At 36.5% G+C, this 24,447-nt stretch overlaps 2 protein-coding genes across 2 annotated transcripts; one reads left to right on the top strand and one right to left on the bottom strand.

The window, feature by feature from the left end:
* Positions 1-3,958: 3,958 nt before the first annotated feature.
* LOC146148099 (sperm-associated antigen 16 protein-like) lies at positions 3,959-15,820 on the top strand. Its single transcript, XM_083387273.1, has 16 exons — positions 3,959-4,094; positions 4,852-4,898; positions 5,062-5,166; positions 5,471-5,595; positions 6,407-6,475; positions 6,544-6,612; positions 6,682-6,789; positions 6,851-6,968; positions 7,533-7,742; positions 8,025-8,158; positions 8,807-8,950; positions 10,059-10,244; positions 10,729-10,855; positions 11,335-11,400; positions 12,211-12,337; positions 15,527-15,820. Exons 1-16 carry the CDS (start codon positions 4,055-4,057, stop codon positions 15,700-15,702), a joined length of 1,851 nt encoding a protein of 616 aa, XP_083243399.1. The 5' UTR covers positions 3,959-4,054; the 3' UTR covers positions 15,703-15,820.
* A 917-nt stretch (positions 15,821-16,737) lies between these two features.
* Positions 16,738-23,221, bottom strand: LOC146148098 (pre-mRNA-splicing factor SLU7-like). Its single transcript, XM_083386343.1, has 13 exons — positions 22,992-23,221; positions 22,501-22,735; positions 21,685-21,794; positions 21,488-21,611; positions 20,909-21,135; positions 20,561-20,628; positions 20,295-20,491; positions 19,407-19,511; positions 19,180-19,321; positions 18,681-18,916; positions 17,839-17,954; positions 17,482-17,587; positions 16,738-17,230 (listed from the first exon to the last, which is right to left on the bottom strand). The coding sequence occupies exons 1-13, from the start codon at positions 23,171-23,173 to the stop codon at positions 17,057-17,059; spliced, it is 2,022 nt and encodes a 673-aa protein (XP_083242469.1). The 5' UTR covers positions 23,174-23,221; the 3' UTR covers positions 16,738-17,056.
* Positions 23,222-24,447: the final 1,226 nt, after the last annotated feature.

The following is a 24,447-nucleotide window of genomic DNA, read 5'->3' as shown; positions in this document are numbered from 1 at the left end:
TAGCTGTTAGAAGAATTGATCTCGTCGAAGTATACGTCGAAAGACGCTCCATATCGTCAGCAAAGCATTTGCTTTGAATTCGAAATACTAAATACAAACAAGCGTTGCCGATAAAGACATCACCACCGTTTGGAATCATGGAAAACGCAATTGCACATGGATTTCACTATAACTGCGATTCTGCGTAGTTTATCAGGTGAAAAATGTATTATACCTTTAAAATAAAAATAAAATTATATATATAATAAGTAAAAATATCGACTGAAAGGTCTGTAAATTGTTTTTATGCGACTGTTTATCAAACCATTATGTATCGCATTTCGCAAATTATGTATAGTCTATATCTATGAAGTCTAAGCTTAAACGTCGATCGCACGATCTTTTGATAGATTTTAAAAGAGCTTAATTTTTGTGCTTGGAGCTCAATAGTTTGAAATCAAAGCGTTAAACTTGTGAATCACGACTTAATTTTGTTGCGCACGAAATAATTTTGTGTTAAATTTCCGAATTCTTTTAAACAATTGGTACGTTTTGGGTTTTTGTCTGTTTTTCTCTCATCACCCAGCCGCGTTTACACACGAGTTTAAATACCTCGTATCAAAAAGCATAATGATTTATCCACACGTGAAACATTAGCTTTCAAATCACAACTTTAGGAACACCCCATTTCCTGCCTTTTGTTAAAAGCAATAGTGAATAAGCAGCAACTTCAAAGCGTATTTTCTTGTGATGCGTCGTTATTTTAAAACTTACATTGAACGAACTGTGCAAACTAAAATATGCAAATTTTTAAGGAAATGTTGCTCAATGTTAAAAATCAATAGAATTTAATTCCGAACAAATAACTGCCCCTCCTTTATTTTGTTTTCATAGTTTCACGTTTTTCACCATTTATAACGGAAGGACGTGAACGAGAAAGAGAGACAACAACAAAACGCCTGTCGTTCGTTGACTGATCGACAGAAGAAAACATCTTGTTGTTGAACGTGTTGCTAAAAGCTACAACTCGTGACTCATTGCATTGTTCATGTTCATTTCGCTCAAATCGTATGAAGAACTTTCTAACAAAAGTCAATTGTGTTAAAAAAAATAGAAACCTTTCGGGTATATTGCGAAAAGCAGCCGCCGTGTTACATTCACGACGGCAATTCCTTTTGTGCTGGAGTGTCTGTAGCATCATAAGTAATAATTAGTGGATAATTTGGAATTTATTGGATTGTGTATTTATCAAATATGTTACGATTTATGATTTGTCATTTTTTCACGCCTTTTACCAAACACTCGCTGTCATTCTGAGAACAGAGCATTCGGCTGTTTCACACATGAATAATGTTATATCGTGACACATACTTCCGTTATAGATAAAAGTTTTTCACCTGTGTGAACGCGTTATTGTTGCAGTTCCCGGCTGCCAAAAAGGTACCTGGCTATAAATCATTTCCGCTTTCTCGTGTCGCCTTCTTTCTTTCATGCAAACTTTCAACTTGTATATGCGAAACTTATATCAATATATATCCAGTCTTGTCTAATCAATACAGTGAGTGGTTGTGCTTGCCGGCATCAGCCGGTTTGCCCATAATAGCCAACACAAACTGTGTGGAATTGTAATCAGACAACAGCAATACTTATTGAAGCAATAGTGAGGTTGATTGCCGAGGCAAATTAGTTAACGAGACATGTAATTAAATCCGCTTGCCTCACTATCAGGCATTTCAATACCTGATGAATCGGATGGAGGGTATGAATATGAAGAGGTACTGTTCTTTAAAAGCAATTACCTTAACAGCACATGCCTGAAAAACAGACATATGATGAAATAGTGATTGAATTATAAACATTTATATCTAATCTAAATTTGAAAGTTGTTACTAAGGTAAAGATGCCAAATGTGTTACATTTACCTAAAGTTGTTTGTAGGTTCCTGTCGATGATGACCTGAGTGTCATAACAGAAGTGAGAAATATTTTGTTATTGGCATGTTTTAACCGAAATGGACAAGAATTTTAGAAGATGACGTAGTAAAGTTATACATCGGATCGTCTAAAAAAAGAAGTAAGAAACCAGCGGTTATCGTTTAAAATCGTGCAAAAATATACTTCTAAATACATTCAAGGAGTTTTATTTACAGAGGACGTCACAAAGTAACTTCAGAATGTAGCGTTTTAGGTTGGAGATGTGGGACTTTCAACAAACAGATGATACCAATTCGCGCACAGCAAAAATGCGTTTTTTTATAATTTAAGTTGCCAAAATATTGATTTTCAAAAGTGCCATGAGACGAAAGCACGACGAAAAATTTATTGTAATTTGTATGACAGCAAGTTATTTAGCTTGATGCTATTAAAATACTATAAAATGTTAGCCCAAAGATGTTTCTTGTAGGCCTATATTATAAATTGCAACATCTTTTACTGGGTCAAAAAATAATCACCTAACTCAGTGGTCGGCAACCGCCGGTCCGCGGACCGGTGCCGGTACGCGAGGAGTTCGTTACCGGTCCGTAGCAGGGTTGCGAGATCATAATTTGAATTTACCCAAACCGTAGGCTATACGTAAAAGCCGGAAAAGGGATAGGACAAAGTCAAAAAACAAAAATGTATTTTATATACTTGAAACACATTGACTTTCGTTTAAATATACTCAAGGGTTGATCGGTATGATTAAAACCCGCAACTAATATCAAGCTCTCGTGAGGTTTAAAACAAACCAGTGTGATGTGGCCATATGAGTTACATAGCACGTCCTAAAACGCATTTGTTATTATTAAATCTAACTTCTCGTATAGGTACCATGTAACAAAAATGTTCCATATATATTGTTTTTTGATGTTCAAGCAAGCTCACTCTAAAGTGCAATAGACCCAAATCATACAAACATGTTTATGAACAATGTCACATAGTAAAATGATTTATTATTTTCATGCAGGCAGGAAAGTTTTCGAAAAAAACGTATGCATTTACAATTAGTTAATTGAAAAAAGTAATAAATTTTTTTTACTGAGCATTTGTTGTTTTTAAGGCCGGTCCGCGACAAAATTTTAATTTTAAACCGGTTCGCAGTACAAAAAAGGTTGCCGACCCCTGACCTAACTGATAGTGATAACTGATAAGATTGGTGATTGCATTTTTATTACATAATTCAGGAGTAACCAAACTGTTTTCATGAAGGGCCGGATAACGTCCAGACGATAGCGGGCCTGATAACTGTAAGAATGGATGATCGCGTACCGGATAGAAGTTTTTCGTTGACCTTTATTACCTTAGCCATCGTTAGCCTACATAGGCTACGAAGGAATTATAAATAACTTTACAGTAAAAGTGCAGTGAGCCTTAATAATAAAATTTAGTTTTAAATCGTTTCGACAACATGTGAGCTCTACTTCATCTTTATTTAGGAAATATTCCGCGGGCTGAATTAATTGACCCGGCGGGCCGTATTTGGCCCGCGGCCACAGTTTAATAACCTCTGACATAATTAATCAGCCTAAAATTTTCACTTGGTCTAACATTCCTCCTAAAAACTGTTTCAAATACTGTTCTCTAAACATTTTTAGTAATTTTTTTCCCAATGGGACTAAACAAGGTACTCGACTATTAACAATAATAGTTGTGGCGTCATGCAGGAGCAAACTGCCTTTTTGACAGGCTCGGTTTTAATTAAGGTTCAGGTTATTTAAAATAATCGGTATAAACTTTCAAGTCCTTCAAATCTTGAAAAAACTATTCAGTTTCGTACGGTTAGGGAAAATTAAGTACAAAACGGGTTCATGAATGTTTGTTTCGTTTTCGGTTCGACTACCCTTGTCACACTGTAGTTAAATCAATGAAACTATAGTTATAAAGTGTAATTTTTTAAATGTTTGACATCAAACGTTATTATTTTGTGTTGTGCTATGGAATAATATTTTCTCGTATATTGCCGCAAGTGGCCGTTATTTAGAAGACGTTGCCAAAAGCAACACAGGAAGCTTTAATGTAAGTAACATCAAATAGTATTTAATCAAACGAAAGTTAAATTAAAGTGCAATACTGAAGATTGAAAAATATACCCGAATATGGCAAACGATTATGAAGATGGACCATTTTATTTGGAGCGTATCCTTTGTTTGTGGTGAAAATTGCATATTAAGTAAATCGGTAAATTTGTTTGGCAGCCAAATGCCTTATAAACTAAACTAGCTTGGGTACAACTACCTTATGGGGTCAATTATATTATATTAATCTAAAAGTTGGTCTAGAATCCTACCACAACGCATATTATTTGGGTTAGTGTTTATGTTAAGTATTATTAATGAATAATAATAATATTACTTGACCCACCCACACCCACACACTAACTGATACTCTAACCATAATATTGTGGGTTAATTTAATAATTATTTGAATGCTGTGGTAGGATTCTAAACAAGCGCCAAAACTTCTAATAAAAATTATATCTTAATACCGTCAATGATAGGGTTTAAGGTTTCCTTCCACATTTTTTTTACATTAACTAAACGAGTTGTCAAAAATGAAATTGCAAGGGAGAAATAAATATGACAGATTAATTGTATTGATAATAGATGACCCACCTAAAAGCTAACTTACATCCCAGCCAAAATGATATTAGCAATATAAATACTTGAACTAAAATGTGGTAGGATTCTAGACCAGTGCTTGGTTTAAGTAGTTATTTCAACAAATTTCAAAGTTTAGCGTTGCAATTAGGTCTGCTTTCAGGTGTCATTGAACTACAGTATTTATTAAATATTTTTATTATAAACAAAATCTAGAGTATGAAAAAATGGAATATCTTTCACCTTTTTTTTCTGAACAATTTAAAACTCCTTAACATTGTATTCAAATCTATCAGGCATTTCAATACCTGATGAATCGGATGGAGGGTATGAATATGAAGAGGTACTGTTCTTTAAAAGCAATTACCTTAACAACACATGCCTGAAAAACAGACATATGAAGAAATAGTGATTGAATTATAAACATTTATATCTAATCAAAATTTGAAAGTTGTTACTAAGGTAAAGATGCCAAATGTGTTACATTTACCTAAAGTTGTTTGTAGGTTCCTGTCGATGATGACTTGAGTGTCATAACAGGAAACCTATCTGAAGATCTTGATAAATCTGTTTACGTAATTGAAGAGGCACAGCAGGATAACAAAGCTTCTGTAAGATTTTTAAATCTTTTTTGCCATAGTATTAGTGCCCAATGAAGTTTTGAAGGTTTATGAATTGTCTGGTAGTATACATTTCTCAACATTTTTTTCTAGCATGAACAATTAAGGGCATTTTTATTTATAATTTTTATATGGCATTAAAGAGTATTTTTTATGTCTAAATAAATTTCCAAGTTGAATAACATTATTGACTGGTGTAACTTCATGGATATTGTTTAATATTAGCTTGTCCATATTTGAAATGTTTTATATTTGTAAAGAGCTGTATATTTTTAATGATGTATCAATTTTCCAGGTTAAGAGAGAAGCGGTTATTACAGCATCTGTTATTCAAAGACCAGAGGTAGTTGATGACTTTGTTAGAAATTTTTTATTGAGAATGGGCATGAAAAGAACATTGGAATGTTTTCAAACAGAATGGTAAGGGTAATTATTTTATATTTTTGAGTTAAAGATCATCACCAACTGTTTGAAAAGGATTTTAAATAGTTATCACTAGCACATAGAACTTTTACATCTTTACGAAAAAATAGGTATATTGAACGATTTTCTTATGTTTTTGCCATCCGATCGCGATACAGATTTTTCATATACCTAGGATCTGTGGATAATTTTAATGACTTGAACATAACATCAACAACAACATTGAGTTTGCCCACCTATTCCATGAAACAACTTTGTTTATTTGCATATAAATTGCTGAACACAGTAAACCAAACAATATATTAAATCAGTCAGCGATTAAAATAAAAGCTAAGAACAAATATACAAGTTCAAAAAATAGGAAAAGCTATATAAATGTTTTATAGCAAAATATCTGCAAATAGGTCAGCCCAAATCTACTACTACCCATTTATCAGCAGAAGCGTTATATTGGACACTATTATCTGTAAATCATTATTTTGGACATCGCTCTATCTCTAGTATAAATGCATATTAGTAAGAAAATATTTATGTATGCACATGTTGCTAGAATACCTTATAATTATTGGGCTTATTCCTGAATATACCTGCAGCATATTCCAAGTAATATTGCCTTTAAGATATTGACCTTATAAAACATAAAGTTATGATATTCTCAGAATTAATTTTCAGTTTTTGTTGTTGTTTTTTTAACTTATAACGAAACCTGGTCAGATATTTAAGTATTATGGTAGTAAGGTTTTTTTAAAAAAAAAATCTATATCTATGTTAGTATTATATTGTCAAGGTCTACAAAATATTATTTCAGGTATGAGATGCAACAAAAAGGACTTCTTGGCGAGGAAGACATAGGGGTTGTCCCGGATGTCTATACAAAGTTGGTGAATTATATTTAACCCTATAGGAATAAAGGATGTACATGTAAAATATTGTGCTTGATTTTAGAAATCACTCATTAAATGATGATGTGAAAAATCTCAGAACTGATCTCGATAAGTATAAACTAACTGCAAGGTAAGAACGGTAAAATGGTTAGCTACTTGTTAACTATCATTTTGAGATAAAAAATATTTTTTGCTTCAGCAAAGCAAAAGAAGCCTATCTAAAGTTGCAGAAGGAGCGTGACTTTCACAAAATTAACCACAAAAGGATTGTTCAAGAAAAAAACAGGCTCATTACTGACATTAAAAGGTATAATAGTTACAATTAACATAAATAACTTCAGTTTTGTATAATTGACCGATGTATTTAGACTGAAGAAGCATTACAATTCTTACGAGCCAACATTGCGGCAGCTAAAACATAAGTATGAGCTGGCAATGAAAGAAAAGATGCTCACCAAGTTGGAAAGAGATAGAGCCGTTGGACAGGTTTGCACCCTAATTAATATTTTTATTTATACCGGACGTTAAGGCAGATCTTGTGTAATATGTTTGCTTAGGCTACGTAATTAAGTTAAATTATGTTGACTCATAAATTTTATATATTTATTTAAAGTCAATGAATGAAAGTATCACAAAATAGATTGAGACAATGTTATATTTTTGTGCCATAAAATTGGTTAATATTTTAAGTAGGTCATTTACAAAATTTGACACTTTTGTCACTTTTTAGCATCAACAAAATCAGTTTTGGTAATATTCTGGGAATTTAGTGCCACCAAATTGACCTATTTGTAATATAATTATTTATCAGGCCACCTTGTTGATCTTTAGGGTCTATGACAAGTTAATTACTTTGGGTTTTGGCATTTTTTTATTATCCTGAAAAACTTTTTTTTTGGGGTTAGTAAATTGTTTCAATTTTCTTTTGAGTTACTAACACAAAAATTGGTTCCAACTTACCTGTCTGAAAGTCAGTTTTTTTTAAGCGCTTTCCTGAGCGAGGTGTTGTTTTCTGCATTATTACTCCTAATCTGGTGGCGCTTTAAACAGGTTACCGGCCTTCAAGCGACGCTGCGAAACGTGGAAACTGGCAAGGACGACAAAATGCCACCACTCAGTGGTTACAGAGCGGAGCGCGCTGTGCTGGGCGATGGCCCCACGCAGGCGTCCTTGCGCGAGGCACGGGAACAGCTTTCGTCCATCGACAAAATCGAAAGCCCGGGCACACAGTCGCAGCTGACGCAGTTTGTGGAAAAGAAGGTGGGTCGCGATCTTCGATTAGGTCACGTTTTGATTTGCTGCCTGTAATCCCTTGTTTTAATCCTCTGCGACGATATTTAGAGCAATAAAACTTTAAACATGAAAGCGAAGACAAATGTTCTAAGCGGCACTCCCCGGACGAAATAAAACTCGCCGAAAATTTCGGCACTTCGTCCGCGAATTTGGGATACGTGTTCTCCAGCTCGAGAACGCTTGTCTTTGATGTACACATGACAAATCTCGTTTTGCTAAGGTCTATAAAATAAGTTGTTTTCATCTCAGGAGAGCGAGTTTCCTCCGGACTCGAGAGTGAACCCCTACCTGACCGCAGTTAAAGGACCTCCCGCCCACCTCACAAGAACTGGCGGATTCCGACAAACGGGCTGCATAAGGGCGCACGACTTGGCGATTAGCAAGTAAGCTCCGATTTATCGGAATTGGTGAAAGTGCATTTGTAAAAGTATGTTTACACTAATGATGAGATGTTGTATTGCCGAAACGTTTGTAAACAGCGAAATTGTGGGTTTAAGAAGCTAATTCTAAACAACTTGTTGAAAATGCGAACTGACTTTGGACTTCCGTAACATTTCGCTAAGATTTGCGACTATGTTTGTTTGAAAATGCAAACTTTAATTTAGATTTAGATGATACGTGAAGCATTAGTTTGTTAAACTTTCGTTGGAGAGTGCAACTGAGCAGAGGACGCTCTTTGTTTGTGAACATACAAGCAATACAGAAGAGATTCGCGCTTCGCGCGAAAATAATTTCCGTTTTAGCATTTAGAACAGGCTAAAAATCGAATTTGGCGGGGTCTTGACAAGATCTGTCAACTTGCCCTGTTTTTCGCTTAGCCTATGTATTTTATTGAAAACAAGCCGCGGGCCGGATTAAACTGCTTGGCGGGCCGGATCCGGCCCGCGGACCGTATGTTGCCCTGGTCTGAGTTAGACTCTTCTAAAAAAGTCTATGGCTTTAAACACCACCGATAAACGAAGTAAAATTTGCGAACACGACAAACTAATTTTATTTATCTCACGCGAATTACTCTGCACCTTTTTTTGCAGCGTCACTCTCCACCCTCGCAAGCAGATAGCGGTGACCACATCTGACGACCATTTGTGGAAGATGTGGGCAATTCCAAGCGGTGACATCATAATGACTGGCGAGGGACACACGGACTGGATAGCTGACTGTGACTTCCATCCCGGGTAAGACAGATCCCCGTTAAAATGGCTTTTCTATTTTTTTATACAAAACTTTATGGTCAGTTGTTACATAGAATGTATTTAAACCAAAAACTAAATTCTTCTATCTAAAAATCCGTTTGTAACGCAGCTTACGCACACAAAAATCGTGCATTACCTAAACATGTTTTATGGCTGTTTGTACGGATAATATGGCTATATCTTTACCAGTGGTCATAAACCATTTCCACCTTACTGTTTAGTGCAGTGTTGTTCAACCTTTTTTTGAGCCACAGAACACTATGAAAACAAATATTTTTGCGGACACCAAACGAAGGTTTTAGTAATGCTTAGAAAAAAACAATACTACACCAATTTATTCGTTTTTAGTTTTTTGTTAGTCGATATGTAAGCCTGTGACCACAAAATTGAGATTCGGGCTGTATTCTACTTTAGTTGATTTCATAAAACAAAAGATACTTACGTGCATCAAAATTTTTCGACCGGTGTTCCATGGAATACTAGTCAAATTAATAAACTTATTGCGAAAAACCTGACTATGTTTCACAGAACACCGGTTAAAAGTTACTCCTGCATTGTAGCAATAAACGAACTTCAAAACAACACGCGTCGACTGAACAATGTGGAGGAATATAATATTGAATTCAATGTACTTTTCAATGATACATAGTCAATTGTATAACAAAGCTTCCCAAAAAGGCAAATATTGAAATCGAAAACAATCCAAAATATATTTTGGCACCCGTTTTGGAATCACTGATCTAAGCAAAGATGGCTGTTGACGAACTAAACAAACCGTTTGGAAATGTTACATATTTGCCTTCATAATATTGTTACTTTTAACCATATAAACTTCATGTAAATTTTCATATTATTTCAGATACAATATACAACATGAAAAAAATAAATTTACTTTATTCAAAATGCGTTGAATAAACCCAAATATAATATCCGCTTTCGAGTATAAACTAACTACTAAGTTGTTAAAGCGGGTCAGCAATTCAGAAAATTTTAGCGAACCTTTCACACTCACCCGCGAGATCTTCTCTCATAAAAAGCCAAACGTTTGATTGCCACTAAGGTTTAACCGACTTACATACCACGCTTGCAGGGGCTCGCAATTGGCAACTGCCAGCGGCGACGCGTGCGTGAAGCTGTGGGACTTCGCCAAGGCCTCGTGCGTTCTCACCCTTCCCGACCACACCCACGCGGTTTGGGGCGTGTCCTGGCACTCGTGCGGTGACTTCCTGGCCTCCTGCTCCATGGACAACTCCTCCAAGATATGGGACGCCAATTGGTGAGCTGCTGGTCGATTGTTACACTCTTGTTGTTGTTGCTGATATATATAACTGGTAATGGTTTTGTAGGAATGTTGTGTGCGTCTGTGAAATAATGATTGCGGGGTTTCTTGTCATCCTGTCGTTGGCGACAGCTGATATAAGTGCGGGTTTTTGTTAAAAACAGTTAATTAATATAAAAAGATTATCAACTCTCTCGCGTTGTATGACCAGTTCGAATTGTAAACCATGACTAGTTCGAATGGTAGACTGAATTTTCATGAACGTTTTTCGCCTTGATTTTAAAATATTCCATTGGACTACTTACAATTGTAACGCAACTTCACTTTTCCTTGCTGTTACCAGTTTGTTAAAACAACACTGTTTATAGCGTTTTGTTGTAAAAAGAATCACACTTTATATATTATGTGTATTTCGGGTCCCCAATTTTTGATCAGGTCCTTCAAGACATTTTGTGTTTCTATACTTTGCAATGTGTCTTAGTGGAAAGAGCTTGGCAACGTTGCGTGGACACGCCGACTCAGTGAACAGCATTCAGTTCCTCTACTTCGCCAACACTTTGTTAACTTCGTCGGCTGACAAGACTTTGTCACTTTGGGATGCCCGAACGGTTAGTATCTACATTTTCCATATTTTAACAATCACCGTTCAAAACAAATGCAGTGATTTTCTTCAAGAAACTTAATGTTGTGTTTCATCACGGATACCGTTTAGCAAAATGTATGTGAAAAAGTGTGTGTAATGCCTTAACGCAGGGGTCACCAATATACGGCCCGCCGGGCAAATTTTTTCTTTCTTTCCACCCAGCAACATATTTTCAAATACACGGTTAACACTTTTAGCAAATGCGTGTCGGAGACAAAAATAGGATATTTTTTGAAAAAATGTTAAATAAACGAAAATTTTATTAAGCCTAACATGCATTTTATAAAATATTTTTATCTTTTTGACGTAGTAAATCGTTTTATCAAGTAAAAAAACACAAGGTTTAAAATCCGGCACGCGATCGCCAATGTTTACAGTTATCCGGCCCTACATGGAAAATGTTGGGTAAACCCTGCCTGAAACGCAACGTTTATTTTACTACAGGGTCTTTGCGCTCAAACATTCTACGGACACATGCACTCGGTCAACCACGCGATGTTCAACCTAAAGGTGAGAGACTATTCCAAGCGACCTGATACCGCAAATCAAAAATGAGTAAAGAAAGACCTTAAGAAAATTACTTTATTGACAGGACAAGAATTACAACAAATATAGCCAAATTAAATAGCATTATTCACGTGAAAGTAAAGTATTGTTATTTATGTCTTACTTTTACTTATATGTTTTGTCACATCCGTTGTATTTTATAGTTTATTCCTCGGATGGTTAAACTTTTTAGATACGGGTTAATTTTTTTTCTCAGTGGGCCAAATAAACGTGCAAATGCCATTTTATGACTTGTCCAGCAAATATAAAAATTAACTCTTCTACAACTTTGGTTTGTTTCCTTAATATTTTGAAAGAAAGCGTATTTTGAAAGAAAGCGTATTTTGAAAGAAAGTATGTAGCTTAACTGTGAGATAAAACTCGAAAACAATAGGCTATAATATGGCCGCTATATCACTCAGCCCCTTACCAAGCGACTAGTTCACAGTGATGACATGATTGACAGATTCACGAATTTATTTAGCTTTACCAAAAGACAACCCGGGCTCTCAACTGCAACTGCAAACGTTTCGATACGTTCAGTCTCCCTAAAAAATGTTAAACTGAAAAGGCCATGTTTAAAATGCTTTGCAGTGTTCGCTGGCCAGATTTATTGGTGTAACAATCAGGATCTGGCCCGCTGAGCAAGATTTGCCCATGTCTAGTTTATATACTATTGTACAGTGTGCGTACAAATTGTTTGTTGTGTTTACACTTGCCATTTGCTTGTCTAAAGTTATTAGACTTGTACTCAATTGTGCATCTTCTTTGCAGGGCAACACAATCGGATCTTGCGATAGTTACGGCACGGTGAAGTTTTGGGACGTTCGTCACGTGGCACCGATGATGACGGTCGACGTCGGTCCTCATCCAGCCAATAAGGTCGCCTTTGATCCTTCTGGTAAGTGTTTACTTTGGTAAGTGTTTACTTGGCTCAGTTGGCTGATGTTATGGGTTTTAAAATCGACAAAATTCATTAAAGAAAAAAGCTACAACGTTTTACGAAAGCGCGTCGAAGACTAAAATATAGCTGACCCTACAGTTTTGTTGGTTTATATCAGGGGTTCTTAACCTTTTTTGTATGTTTTACCCCTTTAACAAAGATAAATATCAGATTTACCCCCCATTATATAAAATAGTTCTTATCTATTAGAAAAAGTAAAGTAACAAATTACATCAGGTATAATCAATGCGCGGGTTCCCTTGCGTTTGGCAACGAGTTGTTGTCAAAACATTCCAGTTTGGTCTATTTTTTTCATTTCAGACTGGACAGTTTTGGCTAAAAAACGCCAGTTTTTGCTCATCATAATTGGATGAGAATTTGCTAGGTGCCTTTTTAAAGGAGCCGGTTTCAAAGTACTGTTTAAAAATGGTTCCACGCACGAGACGCACTGAGGAACTTAAAGACCATTCTCAATAAAATGTGTAAATCTAAAATTAAAATAATTTTCTCGTACTTTCTCTTCTTTTGGGACACGCCATTTTTAAGATTACATTTGTTGTTACTTTTACAGACTATAATAATCAGTCAATGAGTTGTTTAAAGCCTTAATCATTGGACTAAAAAGATCAACAATAAACTAACTTGGCCAGTTACCCAGTGACAAAATTAGGCAATCACATGCATAACCAGCACTGAAATTTAAAAAAGTGTATCGGAACTTTCAAAACTGTGGCAGACACGTTCTGCAGTGGTCTCCAATCTTTGAAATAAGCGACCCCAATTTAAATAAGATGTAATCATAATTTACATTGCGAGCCCATTTTGGAGACAATTATAGGCAAAGTTAAAACAAGTGCTAGAATGCAGCAACGGGCACCTACTTCGCCGGGGAATGTATTCATAATGACAAGTAAAAAAGGTTTTTAGCGATAAGCCTCTTCGCCTGTTTGTGTTTCTAAGTGGATATGCTTTCTAATTTGGCCTGTGGAATGCAACCTCAGAAAACGCGGATGTTTTACTAGAAATCAACAGCATTTGTTATGATTAAGGCCCGCAAAAGTCAATAAAGTTAAAATTTTTTAAGGACCTCGTCTGTTCCACGAATACAAATGAGGGACGATTTTAAACATCTCCGTCTGCTGCTGCGCTAAATCACAAAACACAAATTTTGTCAAATGTACGTTAACTGATATAGCAGCTCTTTAAGAGCTAAACACAGCAATTTTTATGTAGAAGATGCACTCAGTCACGTTTATTAGTGGGACCTCATTGTAAAGAAAACTAAATACATAAATCGTAATAAAATAGTAATATGGTGACTTATGGCGACCCCACAAAAATTTTAGGCGACCTCACTTAAGGTCGCGACCCACAGGTTGGAGACCACTGCCTTAATCTATGCCGTGACTGCCGAAGAACCTGATTTACAGTAAATGACGTATTAATGAAGTAACTGAAAGATAAGGATATTGTTACGAAACTAAAAAAATGATCAATTAGCGAAGCATAACGTTATCGATACAAGGCGATAAAAATCAATAGGGTACTGTAGGCTAGCTTCAAAAAAGCAGTTCTAGGAAACTGTGCTACCAATACCTACAGCTGGCAATATTTTTCTGTCTAGTCAGCTGATGTGGATAATTTGATTGATAGTTAATTTACCCCCTAAAGTGAGGAAATTTACCCCCAGGGTAAATTTACCCCAGGTTAAGAAAGGCTGGTTTATATGGTAATATAAAGCTACTTTTATATACTTTTAACATTTCGTGTCAGTCGATGCTAAATGTTTGTTAATTCATTTCAGCGGTCACCAAACTACGACCCACCGGGTTAGATTTTTTGACCTGCGGCAAATTGCCGTAATCATACTGAAGCAGTAGGCACGGTTGTTATCAGTAGTTTAGTCACGGAAATATTTTTTTCGGATGTAGGCTATACCTGCAAACTAACATTTGGTAAAATTGCGAACTAAGCGACAATTTTATCAACTTAAATATAGGCCTGTATATTTGGCTAAATAAATATTTAGGGTTTTATTTTATAAAAAAAAATAATCAAATTAATGAAGTTAGAAATATACGTGGCCTACGATTCTCGTCCTTACGTATCCCGGCCCTTGAAAGAAAAGGTTAGGGGACTCTGAACTCGACAAACCGTATATTTCGGACAATGTTGGTTTTTTGTCTTTTTTTCGGACAATGTTGGTTTTTTGTCTTTCAGGTCATCTGTTAGCGCAGGGTGGTCCAAACCCAGGCCCGCGGGCCACATGTGGCCCGCAACATCCTTTTTCATGGCCCGCGAGCACTGTTGAATTATTACGATGCGTACCGTTGACTGTTGACTCAAAAAATCTAAGTGACAAACGAACAGTAAGAATACTGCAATTGTTTGGTCATCATTACATTTTTCCAGTTATACCATGAAATAAACCAGATTCCTATCGCTCACCAAATTCACAGCAGCTTTTTAGGTCAAAATTTCTAATTTTTTAGGTCAAAAAATAATCGCCCTAGTTATAACTAACGACCGGTTTGAGCCGCAGTGCGTCTTATACGAAACTTTTCTAAAAATGTGGTTTTCACTGTGACTTTAGCCTAACGCGCTGACCCATTCCAAGATGAAATTTCAGCTAAATTGATCTGATTAAAACCTTTTTGCGCAAAACGAAAACGTCTTTGTATTTGGCGATTGTGCAGTATGCAACATCTCTCTTAATTTTTTTGTTTCCGTGAACATTCTACGCTTATAAAATGCTGTCTTCTAACTGAAAAGTATTGTCAAATACGCAAAACTTTTCGCGCTTCGCGCGCACCATTTTCCACAGTCTCATACCCTACGATTTCATTGCGCACAGTTCGACGATAGTAGCAAGTTTGTGGAGCTTATATGTCTTGGACGATTATTTGTGACGTCGATTTTTAAACGTTTCACGCCCTCGTACGGATGTAGCCTAATGTATGTGGCCCGCAAAGAATATGCAAGAAATATTGTGGCCCGCGGTGCTGTCAACCTTGGACCACCCTGTGTTAGCGCTTGTTTTACACGGCTTACGATCGCTAGTCTTTTTAGTTATTTTGGCCCTTGAAAGAAAAAGTTAGGGGACTCTGAACCCGTATTAGTCGGACAATGTTGGTTTTCGTCGTTTAGGTCATTTGTTAGCGGTGGCAAGTAACGACGGCACGATAAAGATGGTGGAGATCGGCACTAGCGAAGTGACGATGCTTGCTGGTCACGACGATGCAGTTCAAGCTGTAGACTTCGACATGGGCGGTCAGTTCATGATTTCAGGAGGATCGGACGGTAGTCTTCGAATGTGGTCCTGAACTAAGAGCATGCTTCGTTTTTATAATATTACTTTGCAGCTAAAATGTTCCCATCCGTGTATTAGCCTTCACGTGCGATTTATTGTTTTGTTGTCTCGCGTTGTCTTGTTTCGCCCAAATACAGCACTGTTATTTTAACAGAGATCGATTATATTCGAAGGACTTCGTGAAATGATCAGCCTTTCCAGTGTCAAATAATCCTGGTGGTCATTTTTCTATACGTTTTAGAATTTAGATTCACCGTTACTCTTGATAACGATATTAAAATTAGAAGATTTTAAAATGAAGCGGGATAATTATTACGATCATATGATTAAAACAGAGAAACAATAATGGACCGACCGACAAATGACCGATAATAAAATTGAGCAGGCCTGTAAATAACAGACGTTGGACATTTTTAAAAGCAGCATAAGTGACTGGACCGGGCATTGCCTAAATCAGGAGTTCCGAACCTTTTTACGATCTCGTACCACTTCTTGCAGGACAACTAATTTGATCGAATGACATTTTTATCTATTTTTAGCTTACAACTAGCATTATTCAACGCTATTTTTAGATTAAGTTATAAAACACTAGATGATATTTATCAAGAGCAATCATTTGACATAACGCCCACTGTCCAACAGCGTTGAACGGCTTTTCAAAGTAACTGTGCTCTTTGTTGACAATTGACAAGACCTGTATTTTGAAGGTCTTTATGTTACGAAACAACAGGGATAGTTTTTGTGAAAAAAACGAAAGCTATCTCGTGTAACACCTGAAAAACCTTCGCGTACCACAGGCTGGGAACCCCTGGCCTAAATAGAATATTTCCCAACTTGCGTAAGACTAGATACCTTGTCGTTCAGAGATGTTCCACTCAGGTTGCTCCAAGTCTAACCAAAAGAACTACGTAACTTGCGTACAGCACGATGCAAATTTACGCATAGCAAAGTTTTTTGCACGTTAGTAACGTGAATAACTGGCGAAAACACGACCTGGCCGACAGAACATTAGCACATCCAAATCACGCTTTCTCATTTATTTCGACTGCGTGCTTTCAAGTTAGCCATGAATCATTTTTAGATAAAAAAACACTTTGTTTTTTACATAACTGATAACCGTTCTTTAAAATCAGCGCATACACGACCGAAAATACGCGGTGGCCGGTTTCACCGCTGGCTTTTACATAACTGATAACCGTTTTTTAATATCAGCGCATACACGACCGAAAATACGCGGTGGCCGGTTTCACCGCTGGCTTCTTCCCCTGTTGTTGAGCGTATCGAGTAACTACTCTCAGCACATTGTACCGACTGCGGCTTTCGCAACGAGATTGGACAGCGCGCGATGGCGACCCGAGTAAGGAGCTTCACATGAGGTGCGCCATCGGATCGTCTTCGTTCTTCTTCTTCCTGTAGTAGGCCTCCATTTCCGCCTCTGTCGGCTCCTTGACCTCCACCATGCTGTTGTAGGGACGCTTTCTCTCGTCTAGGCCCATCAATGTGTCCACTTTACGCGCTCTGGCCTTCTCCTTGCGTATCGCCTGCGTTCGCCGGAAAATTGTTTTTATTATTTCAACACTGACCCTTGTGCAAAGAAATCGCATCAGACTTTATACGTGTGTGGTTCAGGTATAACTGTCACGCCATATCGCACTACGAGCGATGGTTAAACGATGCAATATAAACCAAAATGAGTAAATAGTTTTGACGTGACAATTTGTGGTGAGTGGAGTGCGAATTCGCTTGAGAAAAACCTTACGAATGTGTACATAGGTATGTGTATTAAAAGTACCTCTTGGACTTTCTTTTCCTTATCCAACTTCTCTTTTTCGGCTTTAATCAGCATTTTCTTCCGCTGTTTTTTCTCAGGGGGCTCGTCAGAATCACAATCTGAACTGCTAAAAAAATTCATAAATTAGACTTCAATTGCAGCAGTACAGTTCACCTTTTCGACCAGATTTCCTTTCCGTCTAAATTAACTTGTGTGTTTTACACCCGACTTGATGTATCATACTTTGCGCAAAGTTGAAAAGCTAAAATATTATTATATACTGTTTCTACCAGAACTATATGAGCGTTTTCAAATTCCGAAGTAACCAACAAATATAAATACAACATGCATGAAGCGGAAATTGCATAGTTCACATACCTGCTACTAGTTTCTTTGCGTTGCTTCTTTCTTTTCTTTTGCTTCTTTTTTTTCTTTTCCCTGCGTTTTTGTCTTTTCTTCTCTTTTTGCTCCTCTTTAAGTTTATCACGATGTTGCTGCAGGCAAAGTGAGCAGTGGTGAAAATTAGAAAGAATTATTGTTGATTTAATTGGGTTAAAAATTTGTTAATGTAAAGTTGTTTTATGGGCAAGTTGTTGAATAGATAAATATTTTATTAACCATGTAACAAAATTTAACAGCATGATAAGCAACAATTTTTTAGGCAATGAATGCGATGACATTAATTTTAGGTTTGGGTTGTTAATAACACAACGATTAATCACAAGCCTTAAAAAAGTCAGCAAAAGTATAATATTTTTCTTCAACGGTAACACACAATATTATGAACTGAACAATGTTACCACACAATTAGCTACAAGTCCATAAGGGAGGGCTGGGATAGTAACTTTAAATTTATCAACCAGAATAAAATCACACAAATTTTGAAAGACAAGGAGATATATCTAGGTAACTGACAAAATTACAACCAAATCAATCAAGCTCTTCAGAAGAGTAAGAAATGATGTATGTTTTTTTGATGTTCTATTTTCAAACTTGTCGTTAGGGATCTGTAATTAAGCTCAATACTGAATCAAGCCGAAAAGGTCAAGTTAATCGACACTATCTTGATAAAGCGCTTGGATACGTAAGTGCTTCAATCATCGTCAGTTAATGTTTTTAAAGATGATGTCGAGTGACTCGACCTTTTTGCCTTTTAGATTCATTATCAAGAAACTTGTCGTAATATCAAGTTTTTACCCTTTAAGGAATGAACAAAATACCTGCAGCAAAGACTTTGGTTCATCCGCTTGTTCACTACCAGATTCAGCGGATGCATCAGCATTTAACTCAACTGCATCAGCATTTAACTCAACAACTTCAGGTGGATTTGTGTTGTTTGCAACCTCTGTATGTTCTTCTTCAGGAGCCTGCTCTTGTGACTTTGTCTCTTTTTCACCAATCCCTAAAGCCGTTGTCCATGCGGAATGTTTCGCTTCCAGTTGTTTCATCTTGGATTCTGTAGAAACAAATTTGCAGCATTTAATTTCCCATAAAAATATACACAAGTTTAGGTTTGATGTTGATGTTATATAAGACTCTTGCTTCGCTTTACGGTAAACTGAATTTGTTCCGACACCTGTGGACTGTGGTTCATCTCATGTTGTAAGCAAATAAATACAGTGGGGTCTTGACAATTAATTAATACTTGCAAAATTTATTTCCACTAATACAGTTCAGCAAAATAATTTACAAAATTGATGTATAATGGTATGCACAAACCTTGTCGGGCTATTTTGGGTAGTGTCATTTTTTCTTGTTGAATTTCTTTGCCCGCATCACCAGTACAATATGAGTGCTTAATGAAGGAATGGCAGCAATCATATCCCCAGGAACCGTTCTTCCAGAATGAACCCCAAACGCTCTAGAAATATGTTCAGCATCAACAGATTTATTCTGATAAACAAATAGGAAAAACATTGCAGATGTTAAACAATAAACATATTTACACTGTGGTTGTTAATATAGACATCTTCATTGTACTTGGACTTTGCTTTGGCCTTTTCCTGTCCTTTGACAACGCCCCCATGGCGATTGTATTCAACATAGTGCTCCTAAATACATATATAGTTAAATAATACCGTTTTCAGAATTTTCTTTCGAATAACAGATTCTGCCTGAATCCGAATGGTAAAAACAAACGATTCTGGTTGCACATCAATGATAAAGATTAAACTAAGTACAAAACATGGTAAATCGAAAGTCAGTTTGTTTAGATCTTATATTAGGAAAAATATATTTCGCTGTTAAAAGCATCATCAGTATCTAAAAACATAACACAATATAAGTCAAGAAGTACGCTAATAAAAAACTAAACCAACTGTTCTAGGCAATTGGTGCACTACGCAAGCCGCAACTGCTGCAACTAAATGACGATGCAGTCAATAGAATGACGTAACAACTGATAACACAGATAAAAACGCGCCAAGAGGTGGAAATAAAAACGAGGGAGAATTAGGGTCTAAACAAAACAAAGTAAAACAGCAGATAAAACACTACTTAATGCGAGGTAAAATCATTTTTTGGATGTTAATTCTAGCAATTATAATGTTAAGCTATTTGTCCTCGCACAGGTCAAGGTGGTTTACATCGGGTTGCTCTACAAACGTCACTTTATAACACTTACTTTTAGGTGGCTTAGAAGTAAAAATGTGCGCATAGTAGGACCCGTAATGCTTTAAAAGAGCAGCTTTGCCCCGTCTTTCGACAAAGAAAATGTTTTCCACGTCACTCGGTGGCTATTCCATCGGGTAGAGAACGAATTTTTAGTTTGGCCAACGTATTGTTCGTTACAATACCGTTTTTTGTTGAAGTGATAATAATGTGGCTGTCCTTACTGTTTGGGCAAGTAGAAGTTCTTTTGGTGGAGCATTCAGATGTTCAATGCCGCCGTATTTTTCCAACACTGAGTCGCGCTGAGACTGCTTAAAGTCATCTTTTTTAACGGCAAACGATTTCTTAAGCATTTCTAAGCGAGTTGGGTCGGCTTGCAAATGGACATTTACACCTCTTTCCTCGGCATCCCAAGCAAACACTATAGAAATTAAAATGTTGAACAAACACAATCTAATACAAGTGCTAGTTGCAATGCATTTTAACAAACTTTGTGTCTGGGCCATGTCGTGTGTGTCTCCTGTATACCGAACAAAGTTGTCACCAGCAAAGTCAACTCTGGAAAAATTATAGGTTTTTGTTCTGAGAACATTGCTTAAATAGATATAAATGTTTTTTGAATATGGTCAATTGAATACCATATATTACATAATTTAATTTTTAGATATGTTTGAACTGTTAAAACTCAGTTTAATTACTTTCATTAACAAATGCTTTAGTGTTAATACTTGTGCCTATATTTAAACAAAAAATGTTAAATCGTTTTTTTTTTAAACTTAACAAAAAATATATGTTTATGACCCAATAAAAAATTCGATAGGGCAGTTGTCAATCATACTCTGAAACATTGATCCCAGTGTCTGCATAGGGGTTTTCCCTCATAGATCTTGTCTTTGGGTCATAGTAGGCAGAGTTTGGATTCAGGTTTCGTAAATATTTAGCAGTGTCCTCTCTGATTCTCAAGTTGCGAACAGTGATTCTTCTTTTGCTATCGAAATTGGTTCCAGGCATGTCTGCTTCATCTGCATATTTATCTTCGTCCTCAGAGCCAGCATCTTCTCTGTCCTGTAGAAATACATAACTAGTTTAAATAGTAATATTTGAATAACGGTATTCGTAAGTTCTGCCACATATATATTTTTTTTTTGGGGGGGGGATACTAATGTTATAATATAACTATGTATGTAGTTTTTAGACATTTAGCTAACTAAAACAATGAAGCATAATGGCTGGAGGTTGTAGTAAGACGTAATAAGAATATCAAAGCCCATACATAAGTAGGTATCATTTTGTTTTCGAATAACTCTTTACTCATTTTCAACGTCTGATGTTGGCTTATTATGTTTAACTAAAATGTTTTCAAAACATAGTAAAACAACAGGTTGTAATCTCTATACAAAAATAATGTTGAACTTGCGTTAGTTTCAGTCATTTTTCCAGTGATCAGTTCTTCTTGAAGTTTCTGGGCTTTGACAGCCTGTTTGGCAACTTGTATTTTTGCATATTCCTCTAAAACTTCTCTGTGTTGTTCTGGATTGTAGCTATGGGGAAAATATCATTAAAGGACTGTTTCAATGACCAATTAAAACAGTTGGGACTCTACACAGTACACACCCATTCCATCGATCTCTTTTTCCATCAAAGTCTAATTTCAGGTTAGGCTGCACATGCTCATCTGGTGCAATGCTTGTTCCAGTAAACTTGGCACCAACTTTTCTTGGTCTCTAAATGTAAGTGACAAAAGTTATTCATTGAAAGAATATGTACAACCATATAGTGTATACACAACACCACTGTCAGAAAATAATAATGTAGCTAGGTATAAAGGCTAATATTTCCACACATAGATAAGCAATGACTTTTTTTTATTGTGTAAAAAAATTTGTTTATTGTAAAATAACTTCTAATAGACTTTATTTATAAGGCATATTATTTGTGGTTTCAAACTTGATGTAAGTATATGTCATTTATCATTTGGGTAAATATAGGACTTCAAAGGAGCAGGCTGCTAAGAATGCCTGTGCTTATAATTTCTTGAACTCTGGACAGAATCACTTCACTCAGTTAATATTGACCGTTGAGTGTATTGAAAATTAAATTTCAGTACACACAACAAAGTAACATGTGTTGATTTAAGCCGTTAGAACAGTAGTTCTCAATTTTTTGGCTTGTAGCACCCCTTACAGGAGTTTTCCATAGGTAAATTATAGGAAACAAGAACCACTGAGTTAAAATAAAGACAAGTCGAATATAATAGCAAAAAGTAGTACAGAATTAATCGCAGAGACTTTGGGTGATGGTCACCATGTCAGTGGACACTAGTCAAATGCATTAAACTTCGCAAATATTACTCGCAACTTACAGTCATGCAAACTAGATTTTCAAAATTGAAACCCTTAAATATAAATTTAAATCACTGTAAGCACTTACTTCTAGGCAGTCTTTTCTTTTATGAGTCATAGCACCACAATTTGTGCATGCCCCTTTCCTGAATTTGGTTGCAATAGATTTTTCTGACACTCCCCGCTTGTACCATTGGTTAATAGCAGAAAATTCCTCCTGTTTTTCAGGTTGTGCTCTCTGATGTTTTAGAGAAGCACGCTGGGTTTTGTCAACATACCATGGAACAGTTGAGATATATTGAGGAATGTGAGGGTTGATGTCCCTAAGTAAACAAAAAAGTAATTGTTAGTTACAAAAAGCAAAACTTGTTAGAACAACACATATTTTTAGCACAGGTGCTAGCTAGTTTTTATGTCATAGACCTCAGATTATGTTTAGGGAAATAGTAAGACATTACCAGAAAGATAAATTCCAATTTTTACGATTTAATCAAAAACTCTACCCAAAAAAAGTTGTGCCAAACGAATTCTGTAAGCGCACAATACTAATTCTTAAATGCTAAAGTGATGTCATCATACTTTCCCTCCTCGTCCTGTTCAGCAGGGGCATTTCCTAACTTTCTGGCCTCTTCAAGCTCTTTCTGCTTTCGCCACTCTTCTCGTGATTGCTTTTGAGGTCCTTCCGAGTTTTTTTCTTCGTTTTCATTCTTGTTTAGTGCCTTGGCAACCTCTCGGCTAAATACTTTGCTACCAGAGGCCATGGTATTAGATCCTTTAATCAAACTTGATAAGAAACATACTCAGCTCAGCTATAACTAATTAAAAATAAATGTGAAAAGGTCATCAACCACAGTGAAAGAATAGTATGGCAACAATTTTGGTTGCTGGTCTAGAATCCTACTACTTTTTTTACAGTAATGAAAGAAGTTGTCAATAATCAAATTGTAAGGAAGAATTAAATATGGAAAAATAAATATAATAATAATACTTGATCCAACCTAATCCAAATAATGTTAGCAATATAAACCCAGGTCAAAAACTGAAATGATAGGACTCATGAAAGGGTCAAATTTGGCAGTGTTATCTACTCATACTTTTCAACAGATGAAACCCATGCCTCATAAAGTCAAACATGCACCCAAACACTGCTGGAAAGTATGGCAGATCTCAACGAGATCTCGCGGGTGCACGGCCGAAAAAATCCGGGTGGCCGGGTGCAAGAAACGTCAAAAAAGTACACCTCGGGTGCACTTTATGATTTTCCAAAGCACTCTGTATTGCATACAATGCACTGTAAACGTATTCCACGTAAGCGTTTTAAATATTTGGGGTGCAGTTCAGATTTCGGGGTGCACTTTTAAAAGGTTGAAAAAATCTCGCGGGTGCACTTGCCATGCTTTCCACAGTGGCACCCAGATGTGTAAGTAAAACCACGTTTCATAGCACCTTTTGCCAAAATCTTTAATGTGCATCACCTAATTTTTTTAAACCTTTAAAAATGGTTTTCTGCATAGGCGACGAACGTGGAAATTCTTGCAGGGCGTCGAATAAATCCGCCAAGTTATATGCCAGAAAACTATACAAGATCGCAAAATACGCCGCCAGGAAAACAAAATACGCCACCAGGAAAAACTAAACATCATGTGAGACTTTCTTGAAGTACAGCACAGGGAGGATGCTTTGCGAAAGTGTTCAGTTTGGACAAACATATATATAACCTGAAGGCCTGACATAAGAGGACCGATTTACGTTTTTGGAAAGAACAGTTTGTACTGACATAACCACTGGACTATGGCACTTAACAAAAACATGCGATTTTGCCTAATTTGACGTCACTATGCATGTGACCGTTGTCCACTGATGCGTGACCAACTCCGCAGCCCTGCTGTGAACCAGGGAGTCGAACCGTTTGACATCTTCCGGTTCAGGTTCTTTTCGGGTTCAAGCATTTTTTCGAAATCCGGTTCAGTTCCGGTTTCGGTTTCGAGCAATTTAAAAGTTCCGGTTCAGCTCCGGTTTGACCATCGTTATTTCA

The sequence above is a fragment of the Ascidiella aspersa genome, chromosome 4 (assembly GCF_963924565.1).
Source record: "Ascidiella aspersa chromosome 4, kaAscAspe10.2, whole genome shotgun sequence".
Classification (NCBI taxonomy): Eukaryota; Metazoa; Chordata; class Ascidiacea; order Phlebobranchia; family Ascidiidae; genus Ascidiella; species Ascidiella aspersa.
Note: the sequence above shows the minus strand (reverse complement) of the source record. Positions and strands in the feature narration are given on the sequence as shown.

Bases quoted from the DNA above. Each gene is read 5' to 3' on its own strand.
- LOC146148099 (XM_083387273.1), top strand. From the start codon at position 4,055: ATGGCAAACGATTATGAAGATGGACCATTTTATTTGGAGC. The intron at 6,613-6,681 runs GTAAGAACGGTA...TTTTTGCTTCAG, and splicing joins AAGTATAAACTAACTGCAAG to CAAAGCAAAAGAAGCCTATC. The intron at 7,743-8,024 runs GTGGGTCGCGAT...TTTTCATCTCAG, and splicing joins CGCAGTTTGTGGAAAAGAAG to GAGAGCGAGTTTCCTCCGGA.
- LOC146148098 (XM_083386343.1), bottom strand. From the start codon at position 23,173: ATGGCCTCTGGTAGCAAAGTATTTAGCCGAGAGGTTGCCAAGGCACTA. The intron at 20,629-20,908 runs GTATGATTGACA...TAATTTTTCCAG, and splicing joins ACTGGGATCAATGTTTCAGA to AGTTGACTTTGCTGGTGACA. The intron at 18,917-19,179 runs GTTTGTGCATAC...TTGTTTCTACAG, and splicing joins ACCCAAAATAGCCCGACAAG to AATCCAAGATGAAACAACTG.